This window comes from Manacus candei, unplaced genomic scaffold (genome assembly GCF_025592945.1).
Source record: "Manacus candei isolate 608988 ecotype Guabito, Panama unplaced genomic scaffold, ASM2559294v1 h1tg000047l, whole genome shotgun sequence".
In the NCBI taxonomy this organism is placed as follows: domain Eukaryota; kingdom Metazoa; phylum Chordata; class Aves; order Passeriformes; family Pipridae; genus Manacus; species Manacus candei.
In genome coordinates, this window is record NW_026138095.1 from 3,454,046 (window position 1) to 3,475,222 (window position 21,177).

General features: G+C 42.3%; 1 protein-coding gene across 1 annotated transcript in view; it reads left to right on the plus strand.

Moving 5' to 3' along the window:
* Nucleotides 1-2,933: 2,933 nt before the first annotated feature.
* The window catches only part of PITPNC1 (phosphatidylinositol transfer protein cytoplasmic 1), a 77,217-nt gene continuing 58,973 nt past the window's right edge, over nt 2,934-21,177 (plus strand). Inside the window, exon 1 of the mRNA XM_051797708.1 lies at nt 2,934-4,059. Within this exon, the coding sequence (XP_051653668.1) occupies nt 4,012-4,059 (48 nt within the window). The 5' untranslated portion in view covers nt 2,934-4,011. The remainder of the gene's footprint in view (nt 4,060-21,177) is intronic.

Below are 21,177 nucleotides of genomic sequence, written 5' to 3' on the forward strand. Positions count from 1 at the left end.
AAAGAATACGTTACCACAAAATTACATTTTGCATTGTGCTACTTTGAGACTATACTGCACATGGACCAATAAAATGTGCCAAAGGGGTGTTTGACATAACTGTTTTAAATCTTTAGTTGACAGAATTAAGACTGAGTTCCTACATCTGCTGAACTGTTGTAAATTCAGAGTAATTCAATTAAATGGATTCAGAGCTCTAATATTGTATTTTGCAACTGTGTCTGATGCATGCCTTCCAATTAGCACAGCACAGACCGTGGGCCGTGAATCACTTTCTGTTTGAACTCAAAGTTGATTTTAAAAGTCCCCTAACACAATTTATCCATTATCTTTAATCATTGTTAGCTGATTTTAATTGACCTAAGTACTGAAAATACATGCACGTGTCACTCGGAGTGTATCAGTTGTTCTTTCTTAACTGGCCATTTACAGATTTTTACAGAGCTTTTGATTTTTAAAATCTCATTCCTTTAGCTCACTGTAATATTAGTATAATTTTACAGCTCATGGATTGTGAGCGATGGCTTCCAGGGAAGTTGAAAGTCATACACTAATCTAATTGAGCATAGTCCCATGCACTGTAATTTGGTTCAGACAGCCAGTGAAAGAGGAAGAGAATGAATCCATACTGCAACTGTCGTTTTCCTTTACCTATATGGGTTTGCTGGGGGACAAGGAGGCAGCTTTTGCCTCCAATGCAGACTTCCTGGATGGCTAAAAAATCCTCTAAATTTTTATTCAAAAGTCCTTAGCAAAACACGCAAAAAAACCAGCTCGGCTTTTGCTGTCTCTTATTCTGAAGCAACACTTTGCTGACACAAGTCCATCTGGAGTTCATACTCAGCATGATTTAACATATGGGCTTTTTCCCCTCAGGGCAGAAATGAAAGATGAGTGAAAAATGTCTCATTTTCACAACTGAGCGTAGAGAGGGTGTTGCAGAGGTAAGAGTAGTAATTTCTGCCAGTTCGTGGAAATCAAAGACCCAAAATTGAGGCAGGCACTGCCTGGCCAGTGGGAGCTGGAAGTTTTCTGTCTTAGCATATCTCCTGCAAAATGGTGCATGTAGAGAGGCTGGGGACAGTCATCCCAGTGGGGAGTGGTAAGGGACATCCTGAGGTCACTGCTTTTATCCAGTGTGCATGTGCAGCCAGCACAAGACTGAGCTGTGCCTCTGGCAGTAAGTTTGGGGTGACTGCAGGTATAGGAAGTAGGGTTTTTTCCATTTTAAGCAGCTTCTGGATTTGACACACTGCTTTCCACAGATCTGCAGACTTTGTTATTGTACACAGAGCTATAAAGTTTGGTTTACGTTGAAAGCACGTAATAGGTGATAAACTGATTTAAGTCTTTCTCAAGGTCTTATTGAAATCAGTGTCCTTGCCTGTAACTGGGTAGCATCAAGGCCCCATGTAAAGAAGTTCAGGTTTTTATGCTGCTTTTCAGCAGAAACACAGAAATATTGTTCCCAATGTACGAAGCCACCAGCAAACCACTTAAAACTGAAGTGGATGTTTTAGATCTGAATTTGGATTAACTCTCCTCTCTGGGTAATATCACAGAATCACACAATCGTTAAGGTTGTAAAAGACCTTTGAGATCATCAAGTTCCAACTGTCAACCCAGCAGCACCACAATGTCCTCAAGTGCCACATCCACACACTTTTTTAACGCTTCCAGGGATGGTGACTCCCCCACTTCCCTGCACAGCTTGTTCCACTGCTGTGAAGAGATTTTTCCCAGTATCCAATCTAAACCTCCCCTGGTAGCCTGAGGCCATTTCCTCTCATCCTGGCCCTTGTTCCCTGGGAGCAGAGCCTGACCCCCACCTGGCCACAGCCTCCTGTCAGGGAGGTGTAGAGAGTGAGAAGGTTCCCCCTGAGCCTCCTTTTCTCCAGGCTGAACCCTGCCAGCTCCTCACAAGACTTGTGCTCCAGACCTTTTCCCAGCTCCATTCCTTTCTCTGGACTCACTCCAGCAGCTCGACATCCTTCTCGCAGTGAGAATCACAAGGTATTGCCTTGTCTTGGCTATTTTGCCTGGAATTCCAGGAACATACAGTACCAACATTATCAATTATAGCCACAGTTTCCATATTTATAAATGGCTGTGTCACATTTGAGACACAAGTCTCATTAAACACATTGTTCATACCTCAGTTGAAAATGCAGACTGTTAATAGAGCTCCCAGATTTTTTATTTCTTTGTGTAGGTGTTTGCACTTCCCTGGGAAAGCAGGGATGTGAAATATTGTGCCATTATTGCAAGGGGCTGGCAAAGCGACACAGTTGGCTCCAGGAGATGGCACTGTGTCCTCTGGGCTAAGAATTATACCCACAGCTCCGAAATGTACATCCAGAACCAGTAAAATTCTGAGGGGTTTTTGCTCTTTCTTGTTATGAAACACACATTTCACTGTAGACATAAATTCATCTTCAGCTGTCCCAAATACGGCATTTCATCACTTTTTTTTTTTTTTTGCAAATAATTGATACATAAATGCAGATGGATATTTTACCACTATCTGTGCAGTGCCTTGTATTTTCCTCTTACTGTCACAGCACTTCTCTGCAATCCAGAGAGTGGCTTTAGAGCCACTGGGAGCACAGGAGAAACAGCAGGATGAGCATTTTAAGCATAAAATGCTGAGGTTGTGTAACAGTTCAGGGTTCTCAGCTAGTTTCAGAATTAGGTTCCAGTGCATTTCAAGTGTAACTTAATGACAGGTAAATGTCTCTGAAAAACACACCCCCCAAGCATATTAAAAGCCGATTTCAATAACAAATTGCAACTAAGGGAGGGGGGGAGCCCTCCTGAAACGGCTCTGGCTTTATTGTTCAACTGGGAAGGAGGCGCTTTCTCACTGAACTTTCTGCGTGGCATCTAAAAGTAAAAAACCCGATACCAAAAAAAAAAAAAAGGGCGGTTTTATTTGTGCTGCAAAATGTGCTGGCTGATAACGAAAGGGCTGACCAGAAGGGAAATGGGTGAGGCCTCCACATCCTGTGCTGTGTCCGCACCGAGCGCACGCTTGTCCTTTCCTTTGTACCGGGGGCGGCTGCGAGCCTGGGGCTCACGGGGTGCGAACGCTTCGCAAGGTGCCTGGTCACACGCAGGGCAATAAACTTCCAAAACCCGGCAGCTCCTCGCGGAAGAATAAACCAAAATCGCGGTTTCTCCGTGCTCGGCGCTGCCCGTTCCCCCTCCCGGGAGGCTCCGGCGGGCGCAGCGCGGAGCCCCCGCGGCCCGGCCCCGCTGAGCCCGCCCGGTCCCCCCCCTCCTTCGCTCCCTCCCTCTCTCCCTCCGTCCTTCCTGCCGCCCCGCTGATGTCAGCCCAGCCCCGCCGGGGCCGCCGCCGATACCGCCCGCCCGTGACCACCGCCCGCCCGCGGCTGCGCGGGGACCCGCGGCCGCCCGTCCGCCGCTGCCCCCCCGTGCCCCCGCCCCGAGCGCAGCGGGAGCCGCGGCGGCCGCAGCCGCGTTGCGGCGGGGAGGTGGGAGCCGCGCTTGGCAGCCGGGAGAGGGAACGTTATAAAAAGCCTTTGTCTCGGGACTCGGCATCGCATCTCTCTCCTGCCGCCCGACGTGCTGCCGGCGGGGGCGAGAGCCACATTTTCGGCTCGTTTGTTCTTTTCGCCGCCCCAGGCATGTCTTGACACAGCCGCGAGAGAGCCCGGCGTTTCCGTGCACTTCCGACGGATGTCTTCGGCTGGGGCGAGAGCGGTGGGGGTTTGAGACTTGGTAGCGTATCTCGGTGCGAGCGTCCGTGAGATTCCCATGATCGCGGTGTGAAGGAGGAAGGACGGGAAGAAAGAAGCGGTTGTGTTGGTTTCTCTTCTTGCTGGGTCAGCCTTCCTGGATGGTTGCACTACTGTCTTGTGGACACACTGTCAAGCGCGCACAGAGAAAGAGGCTTGATTATTTCCCCCCGTGTTTGGTTTTCGTCGTGATCTCTGTGCAGAAATCCGCACTTTTCTCCCAGTTCGCCGGTCCGCACTGAGCAGCAGGAATATGCTCATGAAGGAGTACCGGATCTGCATGCCTCTGACAGTTGAAGAGGTAAGATCCGCGCTCGTACCGGAGACGCTGTTCCTTACCCAGGGTTTTCTCTTGCCAGGCGACTTGAGGTTGTATTTGTTTTACTGAATATTTCTTCTTCGTGTAATGAACTTAGTCGGAGATGATTGGTTAGAGAGGAATGTTTTTATTGGAAAATAAAGGAATCCTGCAGGAACGAAGGTAACTTAAGTGTATCAAAAGCACTGTGTCGTCAAAATATTGGTTATAAAGGTTTTCCAACTAGACTTTTCAGAGGAATCTCATGCCTGTTTGCAAGGGAATGCTTTTGTGCTGAAATTTCTATCTGATAAAGCGTTTGTCCAAAACCCAGTTTCTAAATGTATTTCACCTTTGCTTAAAATACCCTCGTAGCTGAACATGGCCTGACACTCCCTCCAGAACAGGTAGGGAAAAGAGGCGATCATTTATTAGTAAAACTTTGTTGTCATTTAAAGAAACGACTGAAAGTCAAACTGTTCTTTGTCGGGTGCTCTCAACTCCGTGTTAGGAACACTGGTTTTATTTGTGTGCGGACAGTTTTCAGTAGGACCGTGACACCCCAACGGAGCACACGTGCTCTGGAGTTACTTGTGAAGTGTTTACGGGTGTAGTAATTACCTAAAGGCCTGATGGAATACGAAACAGAGACGCTGGTTTATGGTTCGGTGCCCTGCAAGTGTGAAAAGACCCTGTTTTATGGAGCCACTTGTGGCGCGGCCGGGGCTGAGCCCGCGCTGGGCGCGGATCTTGCGCTTGAGCTGCGCCCAAAGTTCCGCCTGTGCCCCCGCGGCGCCGCCAGGGGGCGCCCTGGCCCAGGGTCCCTCAGGAGGGGCTTAATTCGCTAATTAATGGATAATTAACTCGCTAATTGAGTTACACGTTCGTTCTTTGAGTCCGTCCAGGACGGTGTTGTGCTGCACAGTTTTATTTTCTGCGATATATGCGTGGAGGAGTCTTCAGGAGTACGGCGGGGTGGTCATTTCAATGGTCTTTTTGTCCGTATCTTCACTTCTGGGAAATTAAACAGTTTTCTGAAACTGAGGATTGGAACTGCCAAATATTTACTTCGGGCTGCTCAGGAAATTCCTTCTGCAGGGAGCAGGACCCAAAGCCACCACATACATGTAGTTAAACAGGTATAGGTTTAATTCTAGCCCTTTTCCATCCAACTTATATCGTATCCTGTGATATTGGATGGCATTATTCTTTTAATACATAATTTTCTTTGTTTATTGCATTACCCTACTGTAGACAACATTTTATCCAAGCCAGTTCCTGATGCCCTCAGACTACTACACTTAGTTAATGACAGTTCACTACATCATCAGAAGGGAGCAGATCTAATTTATTTTGAAACATTGTTATTAAACAAGACTTCCAGACGCAGAAAAGTTCAAAAATCTCCCAAAACAGGAACGGTCAATTCATGATGAGGCAGAAGAAAATGTTGGATGTAATTTTTTTTCTCTAGAATGTTATCAGAATTAGTACAGATACACTATCTTGTAGTTTCTCTTATGTTGAATCATCCATTATTTAATCCAAGTGCTGCAGCTGAGATGCCTTAATGAGGAACCTAGAACATGTCTGATATTTAGCATCAATTTAATTACTAATTATAAAATGAACTAGGACAAAATTGTAAAATTAGCAGATATCTTATTTTGGTTACAGTATTTACATGCTAAAAAAGTCCCACACTGTGTTTCTCGTAGTGGTTCATCCTTGTGACATTCCCTACAGTCTTATGAAGTGGTGTTATCCTACTTTTATACCCTCAGTTGCACATTAACTGCCAACAACGAGTGATGGTTTTTGCCACAAGGTGATGGGGTGGTTCAGTCATCAGAACATCCTGGGGAGATGCTCACCCTTCAAATATCAGGAGCACTTTGGTTCTGAGAGGCCCAAACTGCCTCCTGCAAGGTGCAAAGTCACTCTGAACCTCGGTGGGCTTTGAGGGAAAGGCAGTTTCCAAAGGATATCCAGTTTCCCATGGGGCTGGGATGTTGGGCCCTGGTCTGCAGTGGCACTTGGGATCCTGACTCACATGGACACTGCTGGCACTTAAGCATCCAAGAAGGGTTTTTGAGGTTCTGTGTTTCAACAGGTATGGGAAAAATGCAGTTCTTATGCAACAGCCTGGCTCCCCCTTTTGTGCTGTTTTTCTTCCTTAGGCTTTACAACGCTGCTTTTCCATGGTTGATGCTCTGGCTTTTGGCCTGTGCACTTTAGACATAAATCCAAAAGTATTTCCTTGAGCAGTTTTCCTTTTTTAGCACTGCCCTGCCAGTTACCCATCCACAGAAGTCTCACAGCGTGAATGAGAAAGAGCTGTGTCTTTAGGCTGTGGTGGTGTGTTGTCACCAACACCACAGTGGTTCCCATGTCATTCCTGGGAGGATAATCTGGCACAGGGAGCAAAATGGAGTGTTAAGTCTGCCAGCCAAGCACCTGTACCCGATCTTCTGGAGTCGGGTTTTGTGTGTAATGTGAAAAAATGTGCTGTAAAATGTTGTGTAATGTCCAGGCAAGTCATTACCTTGTGTGTAAATTCCTATGCACGCAGCAGGGAGCAGTTAGTGCTGCTCTGGATGACTATTATGACCTAAATTTATCTCTAGAGAAAAGAACTGATACATCAGTGTAACAGCAGCGCTGTCTCCAGGTTGGAAGAGTTTCTGGCATTGTTGTGGGTAGGAAAGCCTCCATTAGCTACTGTGGATCCTGTTCCTGAGTCGTGCTTTCCTTGATGCCCTTATTAGATAAGATACCCAAATATTTATGGGAGTTTTGTTTACCTACCTGTCAGTTTGAAGGCCAAATGCTTTCTTGCAAAGAAAACATTTCCTGAGAAACGCTGTTTGCTCCAAACTGAGCTGCTCTGGTGTATTTTGAGCTAGGATAGAGGAGCTGGACATGCATCTTTGTGCCTTGGCCATAAACACCAGGAAAGACAGGTTGTTCCAAGAGTCCTTGCTGGGATGCTGTGGCACCACACTACAGTTCTTATTTAAAGCTGAGGCTAAGTCAATAAACTGAATTTTTATTGGCAGCTGTTTAGGTCTGTTACATATGTATGGTCAGAAGCTGCCTGATCAGCTTTAAAATAATTTAGGAAAGGAAATACCACGTTAATTTCTAAGCAAAGTAATAACAACTGCTGTAAGAACTTTGTAAACTAGGTCAGAATAGAGCTGTTGGTTGACAAAGCCAATATGATTGCCAATTAGAAGTCATTCTTTACCTCATTCGTGGTACTTTTGGGAGGGACCCATGCAAATTCAATCCTTTTGTTAACACCAAGATCTTAAAAATTAGGAAAAAAAGCCATTTCTTTGCATTAATATATAAAGCAAGTAAAATCTGTTCCAGTAATTGCATAAAATGTTACCAATCCTCATCCCAACTGCAATTAATAAAAGAGCCTGCCTCAGTTATTTTTCCCCTTGCATTTTCATGTGTTAGTTCATTCTTACAAATAGCTCGTTACATCATATGGGAGAATATTATAATAGGCTGCATTGTGGGTTTTTAAATATCATCAGTTTAAAAAGCACATTCCTAAGCAAGTGAAAAGAGCACCAAGCAATGGAAAAGAGCAGAGATGCTAAAAAATTCTCAGACTTGGGTCTCATTGCAAATCACAATTCCACAATTTTTCACAGGAAAGATTACATGGCTTTGTGCTTTTGAGATGCCTTTATCTGAAAATGTAAACCAAATGTGACAGGTTAGCATGGTACTGAACTCTTCTGGGAGAGGCAAAGTCCAGGGAAGTTCTTGATTTGTGTGGAAAGCGATTCCTCTTTAAGGGAAGAGGCCAAAAGACATTTTTGCTGGATCCTGTTGAAAATGGAGTTGTTGCTGCTGTAAAATGCTGTGAAAGATGTGAAGCTGGGCTGTGTATATTTGAAAGCTAAACATCAAATAAACTGCAGGAATCACAGGGTTTTTTCCTCGGAAACAGGGATGCCCATTAACATTTCTGTTAGTTCTGAACTCTACGAGCACGGCCAATCCCTGAATTCCTAACAGGTTTTCCTTTGCTTTGTTTCTTTATTTCAACCAAGATTATCTCTGCTGAGCCTGGTGGAATTGCTCCCACCCTGTGCTTTAAATAAAAGCCAGGTTGGATCTGTGGGGAGCTCTGCCTGCATGAGGTGTGGAGGAACAGCTGTATTGTCATGAATACAAACAAGCAGAGACCTGCAAAATGTCCATAAATGGAGATCGTGGTTTTTCAACAAAAAGTCCTCTCAGCATTCCCAAATTCTGGGTTTAGAAGTGTTATCCTTGCCCCTTTATAAAAATACCCATCGTTTAGCTCTTGTTTCAAACATTATGAATTCTCCCAGTGTGGATTATTTACGTAAAATTATTTCAACAACATCTGTGTAAACAGTGTTTGTATTCTCTGAATCTTGGGTACATTTCTTCTTTAAAAGGTTTCATAGTCTTCTGTTTTGTGCACAGAGGGTACTTGTTATAACATGTTTTATTCAGACAGATTTCAAGCTCATTGAAAGCATTTGAGAAGGTGGTGTTATGCCCTGAGAGTCAGCAGGTGTTATGATATTTAGACATAACTATGTGTCTGTAGTACAACAAAGCCTTTAGTAGGGTATGAAGTGTAAAAAAATTTTTTTTCATAAGTACAGTGATCTACTGCAGGACAAACTACACCAACTTGTCCTGCAGTTAATACAGATAGAATAAATGATGATCAACTGTGTGTGCTGCTTTCATTTCCCAGCTGTAGCCACAGAACATGTTTTCAGAAGTACCTTAATGTATGAAACATTTGTAAAAGCAGTATGTTGGTTGTAAGCAAGAGGACTAGAAGCAAACAGGAGGTGAAGTCAAGTTTTCAAATGTAATTCAGTTTATTACTTGTAAATGAAATAATAGTTGCACCCGGTAATGATGAAAAAGTTTCTCTGGCAGTTTGGAGCTGAGGTTGTCCAGCAAAAATGGAGTCTTGCTGTGCAATTTTAATTGAAACTATCAACAGCTATAATGCATCTTGCACCAATTCCTTTACAAGGCACTAAACTGCTGTGAGACAAAAAGGACCTTTTGCAGTAGTTAATCATTGTGTCTGGATGGGCCTTAGAGAACAGCAGCCATACCTGCCTTCTGCATTCAGCACCCCAGGGGCACTGCCACGTTTGTCTGAGGGGTATTCAGAGTTAATTATTGATCTAGGAAGCCTCTTTACACCATTATGAACATCTTTTTACCCTTCAAAAGAAATCCTTGTGTAAGTCTCTTGTTAGCAAAGGGATCTGGCCTTTGGTGGGCGGTCATGTCTGCTCACATCACAGGGCCTTGGCTCACACAGCGTGACCTCACATTGACCTGAGAGCTCCTGGCCTGGGGAGAGTCACTGTGACAGGGAAAACAGGTGAGGGAAAGCACCACAAGTTAACTATTATACCCAAAAATCACCTATTACGTTTTCTTTTGATGCACTGTCTAGCTGTGAGAATGAGTGGATAAAAAGTGAGAGCTGTGTTTTACCCTGGGGAAAAATAAACCCCTTTTTTAGCTTGGCCTTCCCGTGTTAGGTGTGGTCAGCTCCAAAGCACAGCAATGCAGAGCACATGTCAAATCTTTACTGAGCCCCACTGCAAAGAGAAGACCAAAAATACCCAATTTTCTCCCTTACTCCTGTTTGCACTTTTCAATAAAACCCTGTGAAGGGAACAAGACAACCTTTGCTCTCCAAGTTTCAGTGTAAATCATTAAAAAAATCTGGCAGTGGAAAGGATTAGATATTACCCAAGGAACACCAGGCTATGGCATACATCTCTCTTTATCTCCCTTGCTCTGTCTCTCCCTGTCAACACTTGTTTTCCCCAAGGTATATATATATATATATATATATATATATATATATAGCAAATAATACCACACAGTTGATTTGAGGACTTTTTTAGCAAAATGCAGGGCCCAGTTTTGCATTTCCCATAAAAGAAAATGCAGCTTGTCAATGTTTTAGGACATTTTTGAGCTAAGGCACTCTACAGAGCTTTGATGCCATCAAGGACTCCTTGAGCTTTCTTTGTCTTTGAAGCATAATGCAGGCTTGGAAAGAAAAGAACTGGGAAAGAAACACACGGAATGTCAATACTGGCTTTTAAAACTCAGCGCTTTAATTATTTCTTTGGTATTTTGGGATGAACTTTGACTTGCTGAGAACATGAGGTTCTCCTAAGAGTTGATGTGGAAGCTGAGTGATCAGCTCTTTAGAAATTGAGACCACTTCTGTTTATGTACCTAATAATGAATGTAGATGTCTGTATTGGCAGCTTGAAGTTTGATAGCTCTGATATGTCAAATACATTTTCCCTTAGTCCAGTCTGTTTAATTTCTTCATCTGTCTTCTTTTAAGGTTAGAAATAATATAGTTATATCTATTTTTATGTGATTTTTGCCTGACTGCCAAAAAAATTTAGGTGATTTATGGCCCTTAAAGTCTATAAAGCCCTTTAGATTAGAGGAAGAGAAAGATTTTTGTAATAACTAGGAAAGATTACAAATTATATTTTCCTTTATGAGTATTCATTTTATTCTGATAGACATTTGTATTGTTAAAATCTATTAGAGATCCTGTTCTTGGGTACAAAAGGCTGCCTAGTCAGATAATGGAAAACCCATAGTATATAACAATGATTCATTCACTGTATCCTTCTTTGTGAGTGGTGAGCTGACAAATATGTTCCCCAGGCTGTCCTTACAGAGCTGAGGCAGTTGTGGATGCTAAAATCCATACAGGCTTTCCATCTTACTGTCCAGCCTACCACAGAGGCAACCATTAGACACTCTAAGGATGGAGATGGATGGTACACACATGAAACCCCTTGAAATAGTCATTGTGGGTGAGGAGTAACCCTTTGTGTCCTTACTCATGGAAAACTTGCTTGTAATTTAAATAGATATTTCTTTCAAATAGTTATAATTTTCCTTATATTCTGTTCTTTACCTTCTTTGGTTCCTAGAGCATCTCTCGTGACCAGCAGTATATTTTGTAGGATTTTCTACCAAAATAAAGCCAATAGTGACATTTCATGCAGATTTGCTCTGAGAGCCCTCCAGTGCAGCCTGAAGAGCTCTGTGTGGGCATATTGTGCACATATTCAAGTGTAATTATCGATGTCTGCAGGCATCTAGAAAGCAAGGAAAGGTGCTCCCCAGGATTATTGACTGTGTTTAAAAAGGAGCTAAGAAAAGGTAATATAGATTTCAAGTTGTGTTAACAGATGGGTTTGCAGTCTGTAGGTGGTGGAAACCAGACTTGAACTTCACCTGTGTTTATATATAATGCTTTTAGTCTAGTCTTAATCTTGTTTATCTCCTTCTCAGTCCACCATTTCTTCCCAATTTTGGCTGTAAGTGATCAGCCAATTTTGAATGCTTGGATATGTATCAAAATACCGTTTTTATAAAGCATAACGCAGGGTGCTAAATTGCAGGAATGACATTTTAATGGCTCTTCTTGGCAAAAAAAAAATATGCATCTTCCATCTTTTTTCTTTGTTTGTGGTCAGAAAACGCTGAGGCGGTTTTGGGCTCCGTTAGTTTTGTACTTTTGCAGTTCCAAAGCTGGTTTTGCACACTCTGAGCTCTGGCACATCCTGAGCTTGGGCACGTCCTTAATTTAAAGCACGAGGAGTCATGTGAGTCACACACATGAACGTTTGGGGATGAACCAGTCTCTTCCTGGATTTAGGAAAAGACTGGTTCATCTGCTCTCCAGAAAAACCATGGTCTTTATTTAGGAGTTTTTACGTGTCTGTTCTAAGATTAGTCTTGCCCAAGTGATTTAGGAATACTTAAGCTCTGTGGGAATTGTTTTCTGTGGGCATGCTGAGTATGCCTTATTTTCCATTTCATCACACTAAATGTCATCTTGGGTTTAATGTGTTCACCAATTAATGACTATGTTCAGGGTTTCTTTCAGTAAAAATATTATTACAATGCATGACAAAGTAATTGTGTGATAATGACACTCCAGTGTGACACACACTGTTGCTCGATTGCTTGATTAACAATCAGTCACTGATGACAAACACAACTAATTGTTGAATATATTTTCAGCTTTTTGCTCTCATTTTCTATAAAAGCCATTAAAAGTATAAAAATAACCATTCGTGCCTGTGTCACCACGTTACTTGAAAAGTTCCCTAAATACAGAAGTCCACTGTGAACCAAAAAATTGTGTTTACCAGAAGGATAAAGACAGTGATAATTCTATTGAGAAACATTAAGTTCTTACACACTTGTATTAGTCCTGGTCATACAGAGATGGTTGGGTTTTTTGTGTTTTGGGGGTTTTTTTGGCTGGTTTTTCTTTGAAAGTGCAGATTAGCTGACCTTTAAATAATATTTCCATTTAATAAAGTAATTGTACAATGACTGCAATAAGCCAAATGAAACACCTGAACTTTACACATAATTACACTCTTAAGTAGCCTGCCTGCTTCTGTTATTACATAGGCTTGATATAAAATTGATGTAAGTCTTCTTTCAGTGGATCAGTTTTTGTTTTGCTTCGCTCTGTGTGAAAGGAAAATCATTCAGTGAAATTTCCACCGTAGTGATACCAATGAGTTCTGTCACTGGTGCTAAAGAGGCCAAGATTTCACCAAATATGTGTCATAAAACACAGCATATTTATAGAACAGAAATGTTGGGAATTTAAATTCCAATCCAGTTGCATGGTGCAAATCTGAAATAATTCCCCTGCCCTCAGGAGATCCATTGCAGATTTCTCTCAGTCTGAACAAAAGTTGACTTTAACCAATGGCCATAAACTAAAAGAAAATATACATTTCTGGAATCTGTCGTTCCACGTGGAATGAAGTTATTGCTGTCCTCATCCCCCAAACTTGTCAGTCACCTCTCTGCTGTCAGTTTTCAGTCCTGCCTTTATAGGGGCTTTGATTCCCTTTCCCTTCTCCCACGGTGGAGTCCTTGGTCATGCTCCCCAGGAAGGAGCCTCTCCTAGCCCAGCAGGCATGTGGCCAGCTGGCAAAAAGCTGCTGCTCTTGCTGGGCCTGGGGCTTGCAGGGAATAAGGAACTGCACAGCAGAGCAGAACAATTGATAATTCAGCTCCCTCTTGAGTGCTCAGCTCGGGCTTGAATCCCTGTATTCCCTCAGTTACCATGGATCTTTCTCCCAGGCTGAAGCTGAAGAGAGCACCGAGTTCTGAAATCTCTCCAGTGTCTTCCAAGGTTGCTGAGTTTATTTGCATTTCCAAACTGTTTGCTACTCAGTGAAGCCCAGGTTTTTTTGCTTTCTTTTTTTTCTTTTTTTGCTTTTTTTCTTTTCCCCCCTCCTCTCAGGGATGATTCAGTATAAAAACATGTTTGTGTATATTGAGGGGACCCTGTTATACATTTAGGATATGTTGGTGTGTTTTTTTCCATATTAACTTCAGTGGAAACAGAATAAAGCCTACAATGGGGACTTTTTTTTTGTTCATTTGTTCTCTGGTGTTTTGCTATACTTATTTTCTCCACTGTCTCTGCTTTCTTTCATGTCTGAACTTGAACTCTCCTAGAGTCAAGTGATGGTGAACTTCTAAATGTGTTCTGAGGGGGTTTGAGATGAGGCAAACAGCCTTTGAGTGGAAATGTTATGTCATAGTAACAAATGCCTATGGATTAGTTAGTTTATTTCCAGGACTTCATGGGCTATACATTGCTATTTATAATTTAACTTTCTCAAGCAGCCACGACTGTGTTTATGTTGCCATGGTGTTCCTTGCCATACTTGAGGGTGGATAGTAAATGCTATAATTGAAAATAGATACTCCCACTGAATTAAGGGTAACAGGTGGTTATGTTTTTATTTAATCATGCTGAAAGCATATTACAAGTTAAATGTGGATACCTCTACCCCTGCCTCTCTGCCAAGACATTTTCAGACATGCCAGTTTGTCTTCAGTGGCCAGGACTGGAGTAAACAACGTGAGTGATTTGCCTTGTGACAGGCCAAGGAATGTCAGTGGCAATCAAGGAGCATCCTCCACTTCAGGCTTCAGGAAGCAAATGTTCTCATCCAGGAGAAAAGGAGCTGCTCTGATGTGTGTGGGGAGCTCTGTATCCTTCTGGGGACCACAGTCTGGGCAAAGCCCTAATTCCTTATGAGCATCTGAGCAACAGCAATTACTGTTTCCTTGTGTTTCTTCATGTTAGCCCTCTAACCTCATCTCACCTCTTCATTTCCTTCAGTTTTCCACTGAAGTTTTCCAGTTTTTCCATGTGGGCACATCCTCCTAGCAAAACTATTCAAAGCATCCCCCTCTCACAACCATAAGAAATAGCTTTTGATTAAGTTTTGTCAACTCCCATAACATCAGTTAAATATTATCTCTATAAAACATGAATCATATAATACATAAATATATTTTTTTTCCATTTTTCAGAGTAGAAGGACAGAAACATATGGATATTATCCTAGATTCTCATTAATATTTAGGTGGTGGTAGGGAAAGTGTTGTAGATTTTTTCTCTCAAAGATATTCTAAAATGTGAAAATGAAATAACTCAAAAATAGCAGGATTGTCTCGCACTCTCTATATACTGCAAAAAGTAAAGATGCCCAGGAGGATTAAGTAACCAGGTGCAAACACTTCAGCCAGGGTGGTGTGGTTACTGTCAGAGGCATTTGTAAAATCCATGTTCATAGAACCAGAGCAAAGGTACCTCCTTGGTGCAGTTGTGTGAGCAGTGAAGGGCAGAGAGGAGCCCATTGCCTGAGTTCTGCACAGCAGTCTCCTGGGGAGGATTTCTGGACCTTTTTTAGAAGCAGCTGTCAGACTTTGGTCTTTATTAAGCTTGTATCAACCAAAGCCTAATATTGGGTCCTCCAATTTTTCCTATAGCTATGGGATGTCAGATGAATTCTCAGCAGCAGGAGATGTTGTGTGCACACACAGAGTTTTCTCTTGAACTCCGTTCGAGGTTGTTCCTCAGTCTTCCTTTCACATTTTGCCATTTTGTAAAGCAAAGCCAAACTAAACAGTGGTTTATAGATGGTAGGATTTGTCATATTTTAGTTTTAAGCTGGTTTACATTGGCTGGAAAGGTTCATGTTATTGAAACCAATATCACTTCCTTTGTACACAAGACCAAGAGAGCCGGAGTTTGCATCTTAAAGCTTTGCAAGGAGGTCCTTAAGGCCTTTTCCAAGCTTCTGGCAATTGCATTCCTTTCCACAGGTTGTTCTGTTTAATATCTTTGTTTGCAGGCCTTTTCCACAATTTTGGAAGTTAGACTTGCAAATTAAGTGAGCTGCTTTGGCTCTCTAGGCTTATGTTTTAGGTAGCACTTGATTGAGTTTATTGTTACAGAAAGGCTGAGGACATTCCCTGGGGCCACTACCAAACTTCCATGTCAGAGTAAGTGTGCAGGAAAGCATTAGGCTTTGAAGTATTCATGCATATTTAATGGTGAGGGAAGAACTCAGCATTGCAGCCAATCTGAACCTTTGACAAGGACAATGAGTTATGGAAAAAAAATTGAGTTTGCAAGACGGTTTTGATCAACTGAATTAAAAAATGCATTGCTGAAGGTGATTGATGTAGATTAATACATCCCATGTCATAAATTCACCCATCCAATGGAAATTCCCTCTCCAACTTGGGGTTTGGATGGCCTTGCTGAGATATCCCTGCTCAGCCTGGGCTTTTTGGAGGGGTAGGATCTCTGCTTCATTTCAGTGCTGTTCCAAGTCTGAAAGTCCCAGAGCCCTTGTGTGAACCTGTGGTGTCCTAGAGCTGCCTAAATCTCCTCTAAAGTAGACCATTGACCTGGGAAATAACTAACTGGCCTTTCAAACCAGTGCAGCCCATGTGGGTACAAGAGTGAGAGTCTTGAGTTGGGCTGCTGGTCTAGCAAAGTCTTCATCAATCCCAAACCAGTCTTGCTGTTTGGGAGAGATTTGCCATTGTGCTCTCCCAGGCTTCGTTTTGTTGAGTTTATATCGGGTTATTCCACACTTCTCTTAAACAGTTCTCTATGAATATTCATCCTTAACAGTCACGATTCTCTGTGTGAAATTGTAGCGTGAATTTTTCTCTGAGTGTTGATAGGTGGTTCCTGATACTCCCCCCTCCTGCCCCGAGTATTCATTTCTCTGGTGTCTTGTTTCATAACTCCAGGTTACACTGCAGTGCAAATGCTCCTTGATTCCTGGTCTAAAATAGGATTTTTACCCATTTTGTCAGTTAAAGGTGACAATAAGGGAAAAATAAGGGAAGAAGGAACTGTACAGAAGGCATTTTTCAGGGAAAGAATTTAATAAGTAATAAGGTTGTACAGCAATAGAGAGAATTCACTTGCTCAGCCAGGTGACATTTAAAAGCATTTTCCATTTTTTAGCAACTGGAAATATAAGAAAGCCATGTAGGAAAAGAAATAGACTTGCTGATTAATGAAAGCTTTGTCATTCTTTAAATATGTTGTTGTGTAATCACTGACATAAAAATAATGACAGAGCTGTTGGGGTACATTTTTGCCTTTCTTATCTTGCAAACCCTGATTTTTCTTTTGCACTTTTGACCCTTTCCGGTCAAGAGTTTGAAAGAGAAAGGATTTTTCACTCCATCAACAGTTCAACACCCCACTGATTTATGTGTGCAAATTGTTTGTGTATGTCAGATTGAAACATATACTGTTTTGGAGGCGCAGTAAACTTTGCAAGTTGACATATAAAGTTCACCTCAGTAAATCCTACTGAAGATTTGTTCCCTTGTGTCCTTTTTGTAGTAAATTAATGCATTGCATCTGCTTATGATATTCAAGACAGCATGGAAAGAAAAACTATATGATCAAACTTTAAAATATGTGGAGCATCAATAGTTTTTTTTTTACCATTTCCCATACCTGCACATTGATACCAACTTAAAACTATTTTCCTTATATCAAACATTTCTTCCTATTTTGCATTTATGCTGATGAGGTAAAGAGTTGCTGGCTTTGCTCCTGTTAAATCTTTAGCATCTTTTATAAGCTCAAAAAATATACAAGCTCTCCTGTGAAGCATTTCTTGACAGAAAGCAGCGTCTCAGCGTGTCTGTCTAATGAAATGCTGAGCAGGTTCCCACTGGGGAGTCACTGTTGTGAAAATGCAAAGACCTGTGGGTGACAGAAAAGGTGACATCCTGAGCACACTCCCAACAACTTTACAAACTGACCATTCCCTGGAGGTGGGATGCACTGGGATGTGCACTGTGTTTTCATAAGGATGAGAAATAACTTGTCCAGGACGGAAGGCTCGTGTCCTGCATTCCCGAGGGACCGTGCCCTGCTCTCAGGGGAGCTCTGGTTCCTCTCCATGCCCCTCTGAGGTGTTCTCTGCACTGTCACACTGCTCAGCCCTGTGTCCCCACTGTCCCTGTGTTCCTCAGTGGCAGCAGGACCAGCAGCTCTGTGGTCCAGCCTGACTAGCAGGAACCTGGGGCTGCTCCGTTCCTCCGGGTGGTGAAGCCTCAGTTTTTCATCCCTGAATTCTTCCGAGGTGACCCCGTGGGGAATTTGGGCTAAAGAATTTTAAGCTGGTGTTCCAGGTGTTCACTGCCACTGAGGTCAAGGAGATAAAGTTACTCTGCTTTCCATCTAATCAAGAATTGCTTTCTGAGCCTTGCAGGCTGCCAGTGATCACTGTAACTGTATCCTCTGTTCTCTCCTTTTCTCTCTTTGTACTCTCTGTAATATACGCCTCCCACTCCCTCTTTTAAATCCTTTTGGTAGGAGGTTAATTACAAAAATGTAGCTTTCCATCCTTGTTGGCTTCTAGTTATCATTTGTTCTTTTTATATATTGTTCATTGGGGATTTTTTTTTAATAAGTTGCCACAACCATTGTTAATGAGCGAGTCGGACACTTTCTCAGACCCAGCTCAGATTCCTCTGGGTTTCACTGTCCTCTCTCCAGTGTTAAAAATTATCTATTTATTTTACTTTTTTATTGCATCTTTTAAACACTGATTTGTCCATATAAGGACCTTTCTTATGGCAAATTTGTTTCTTTTAGAACATCTGGGCAATGACCTCAGCAAAATGGGGTTTTGGTATTGAATTGCTTCATATCAGCTGGGTCTGCTCTGGCTGCTTCACCTGTGACCTCTTCAGAGACAAACTAAGACATGATTTTCCTCACTAAAGCTGTGTTAACTTTCCCTCTATATTTATGAATCCAAGCTGTGCTATTCGCACACTTTTTTTTATTTTTCTTGGGTAATAGGAACCACCCTCATGCACTCTTTCTCTTTCTCAGTTTTCTGTTCAATACATTGAATGGATGATAGCAAATGAAAAGCATATGAAAAGCAAATCAATACAACTCCTGTCCTAGTTGGTGAAAGTATAGAATTTTAATTTCATGCCAGCACAATATATTGAATGAACTGTAAGTGCAAAGATAACAAATTTCAATTAGAGTACCAGCTAATATTTTGTTTTTACCATAACTGTCTGCTTTACTGCATTTAACAATGAAACCTCGGTAGAAGATTTTTGATGACTATTTTTTAATTCTTATTCATTTAAATAATTGACTCTTTGGGGACTGCTGAGAACCACAGAGGTAGCAATAATGCAAACAATAAGGATTTCAGGCACTTTATTGATATGTTTGGCAAGTAATATTTGTCAGTGCTGTGCACCAGTGTTTCCATCTTACAGTAGAAGTTGTTTTGCCAAGTGCTGCTTGGCAGTATGTCATGTTCCTTGGATTCCATTTGGAGCTGAGAACTCTTCTGGTCATTTTATCTCTGAAAGGAGTTAACATTTGCTTTCTTTTAGATCTCAGCTCTTGCAGGATGCACAGCATCCAAACTAACAGGTCCTGTTCCTTGCTTTGGCACTGCCAGGAGCAAACTCTGCTGTGCTGCTGTGTCATCCCCACCGTTCCTGCCCAGTGCACACACAGCTGTCCGTCTGGGAAAGGGAGATAAACTTCCATGGCCGTGTTTAACTTTGATTTGTTGTTACACTTTGGCTCTGACCTCCTCCCCCTGACTGTAAATCAGTAAGGGAAAAGCACACCACGTCCATGAGCTGCAGTCAAGCATTTGATGTGGTTGTAATTAATTGACAGCGTTCCTGGATGTGCTGGTAGGCAGGATTAATGCTCTTCCCAGGCCCACCTTTACATGGGAAGTCAGTGGGAATTTCTCTCCTTTTGCATTAAGAATGGAAAAATATGAACCTGAGAGGGAATTCATTGAATGAGGAGCTGTGTATGACATACAACACAGTTCTGTCCTGAGCTGCACTCTAGAACTCTGTCACTTCAGGTCAAGTGCTCTTTGTCTTCCTCTCCCACGAAGTTACTACAGGTCATTTTTCCATGTGACATTCACATTTATGTTTTCTTTAACTCTGTGCTGTCAGAGGACCAAATTTTGTTGCAAAATTCAAACTGTTTCTGAGGGACTTCTAATAAAATTGTGAAACTGATGATTTGATAAATGATGCATAATATGGACAAAATGGCACAGGAAGAAGCAAGTTTTTTGTCTGGCCAGTGGATTTCTGGGAGGGATAAGCCTGGCTTGGTAAGCCAGTACATTTTTCTGTTCTGGCACTTGTTGCTTTACTGCCTCAGCATCCTCAGCAAGTGACTTAATAGTGAAAAAAGTTCTTCACGTGTTCTCCTTTGTTCTGGAAATTCAGCAGTTTCATTGTCTGCTGTTGATACATGAAAACCTGTCCTCTTCAGCAGAAAACGTGTTTTCCTCCTCAGAAAACCTGAAGCATCCCATGACCACAAGTGCAGGAATCCTGGCAGTCTCAGTTGTGCTCCACTTCCAATTAGGAATGACATCAGTGGATGGTTGGGCCCTCTTTGTTTCGCTGCTCCTGCTCTCCTGGAGTGGCTGCAGCCCTGGGATTGCTGCAGCCCCGGGATTGCTGCAGCCCTGGGATTGCTGCAGCCCTGGGATTGCTGGAGCCCTGGGATTGCTGCAGCCCCGGGATTGCTGCAGCCCTGGGATTGCTGCAGCCCCGGGATTGCTGGAGCCCTGGGATTGCTGCAGCCCTGGGATTGCTGCAGCCCCGGGATTGCTGCAGCCCCGGGATTGCTGGCCCGTGGAAGCTTTGGCTGCCGGGAATGGGGGAAATATGCAAATAGAATAATCTTGTGAATCATCTCTGTAAGGCACTGCTGGAGCTGAGGCAGAGTTACAAGCCATCAAAACATGCAAATCACGTTTGTGTGAGTGACACAGTGAGGGTGTCCCTGTGCTTAAGTAGGGCATTACTCAAAATAGTACTATTCCAGCTTTCCATGGGAAAGTACTTTCTGTTCAGTGAGATGTTTTCTTTCTCTACCTAGTCATCAAAAACACCATCAATCCCCTTTCCAGTGAGGCAAGCTTCTGTGGAATGTGACATTTGTTATTCCCCTTACCTGATAAGAGTGTAGACCTAGATTTGTTCAGAATGCAACACATACTTCTCTTTTTAATTTAATTTTTTTTTATGCTTGAAAAAGGGCTCATCCAGGAGAAGTTGCTCCCCCCAAAAGATGATTTTTTTTCTATATGCAGGAAAGGTAAATTCACTCTCTCTTTGGTTTTCAAGCACCTTAATGCAGGGAAGGAAATAGGTTGGTTGCAGTCATGAAATAGAGTATATGGTTAGAAATAATTCAGAGGTAACCTCCCACTAGTATTGCTCTGTTGAAAAGAAGAACATTATTATGGCACACAAGCCTCAGGTGAAATTTCATAATTGATGTATCACAGAAGTAGAATATACTGTGCATATTATAATCATGCTACTAATTTATTGAATGGGGTTTTTTATGGGATTAACAGCATAAAATTAAAATCTATATAGGCTATAAACATATTATTCACCCAGTTGCCCTCCTGGATCTTCAGGCATGATCTTCTTTTCTCTACATGCATGGAGTTTGTGCAGGCATCAAGAATTTCACACTAATCTATGAACTGATGTCAAGCAAGATGCAGTGAACAGAGGTGATAAAACTTCCCCCCCTTGGTATCCAGCAGTGTAATTGCATCACAGACACATCACAGAATATTTGGATAGAAAGAAAAGCTTTAAAATCTCATAGAACCCAGGAAACAGTGTGGC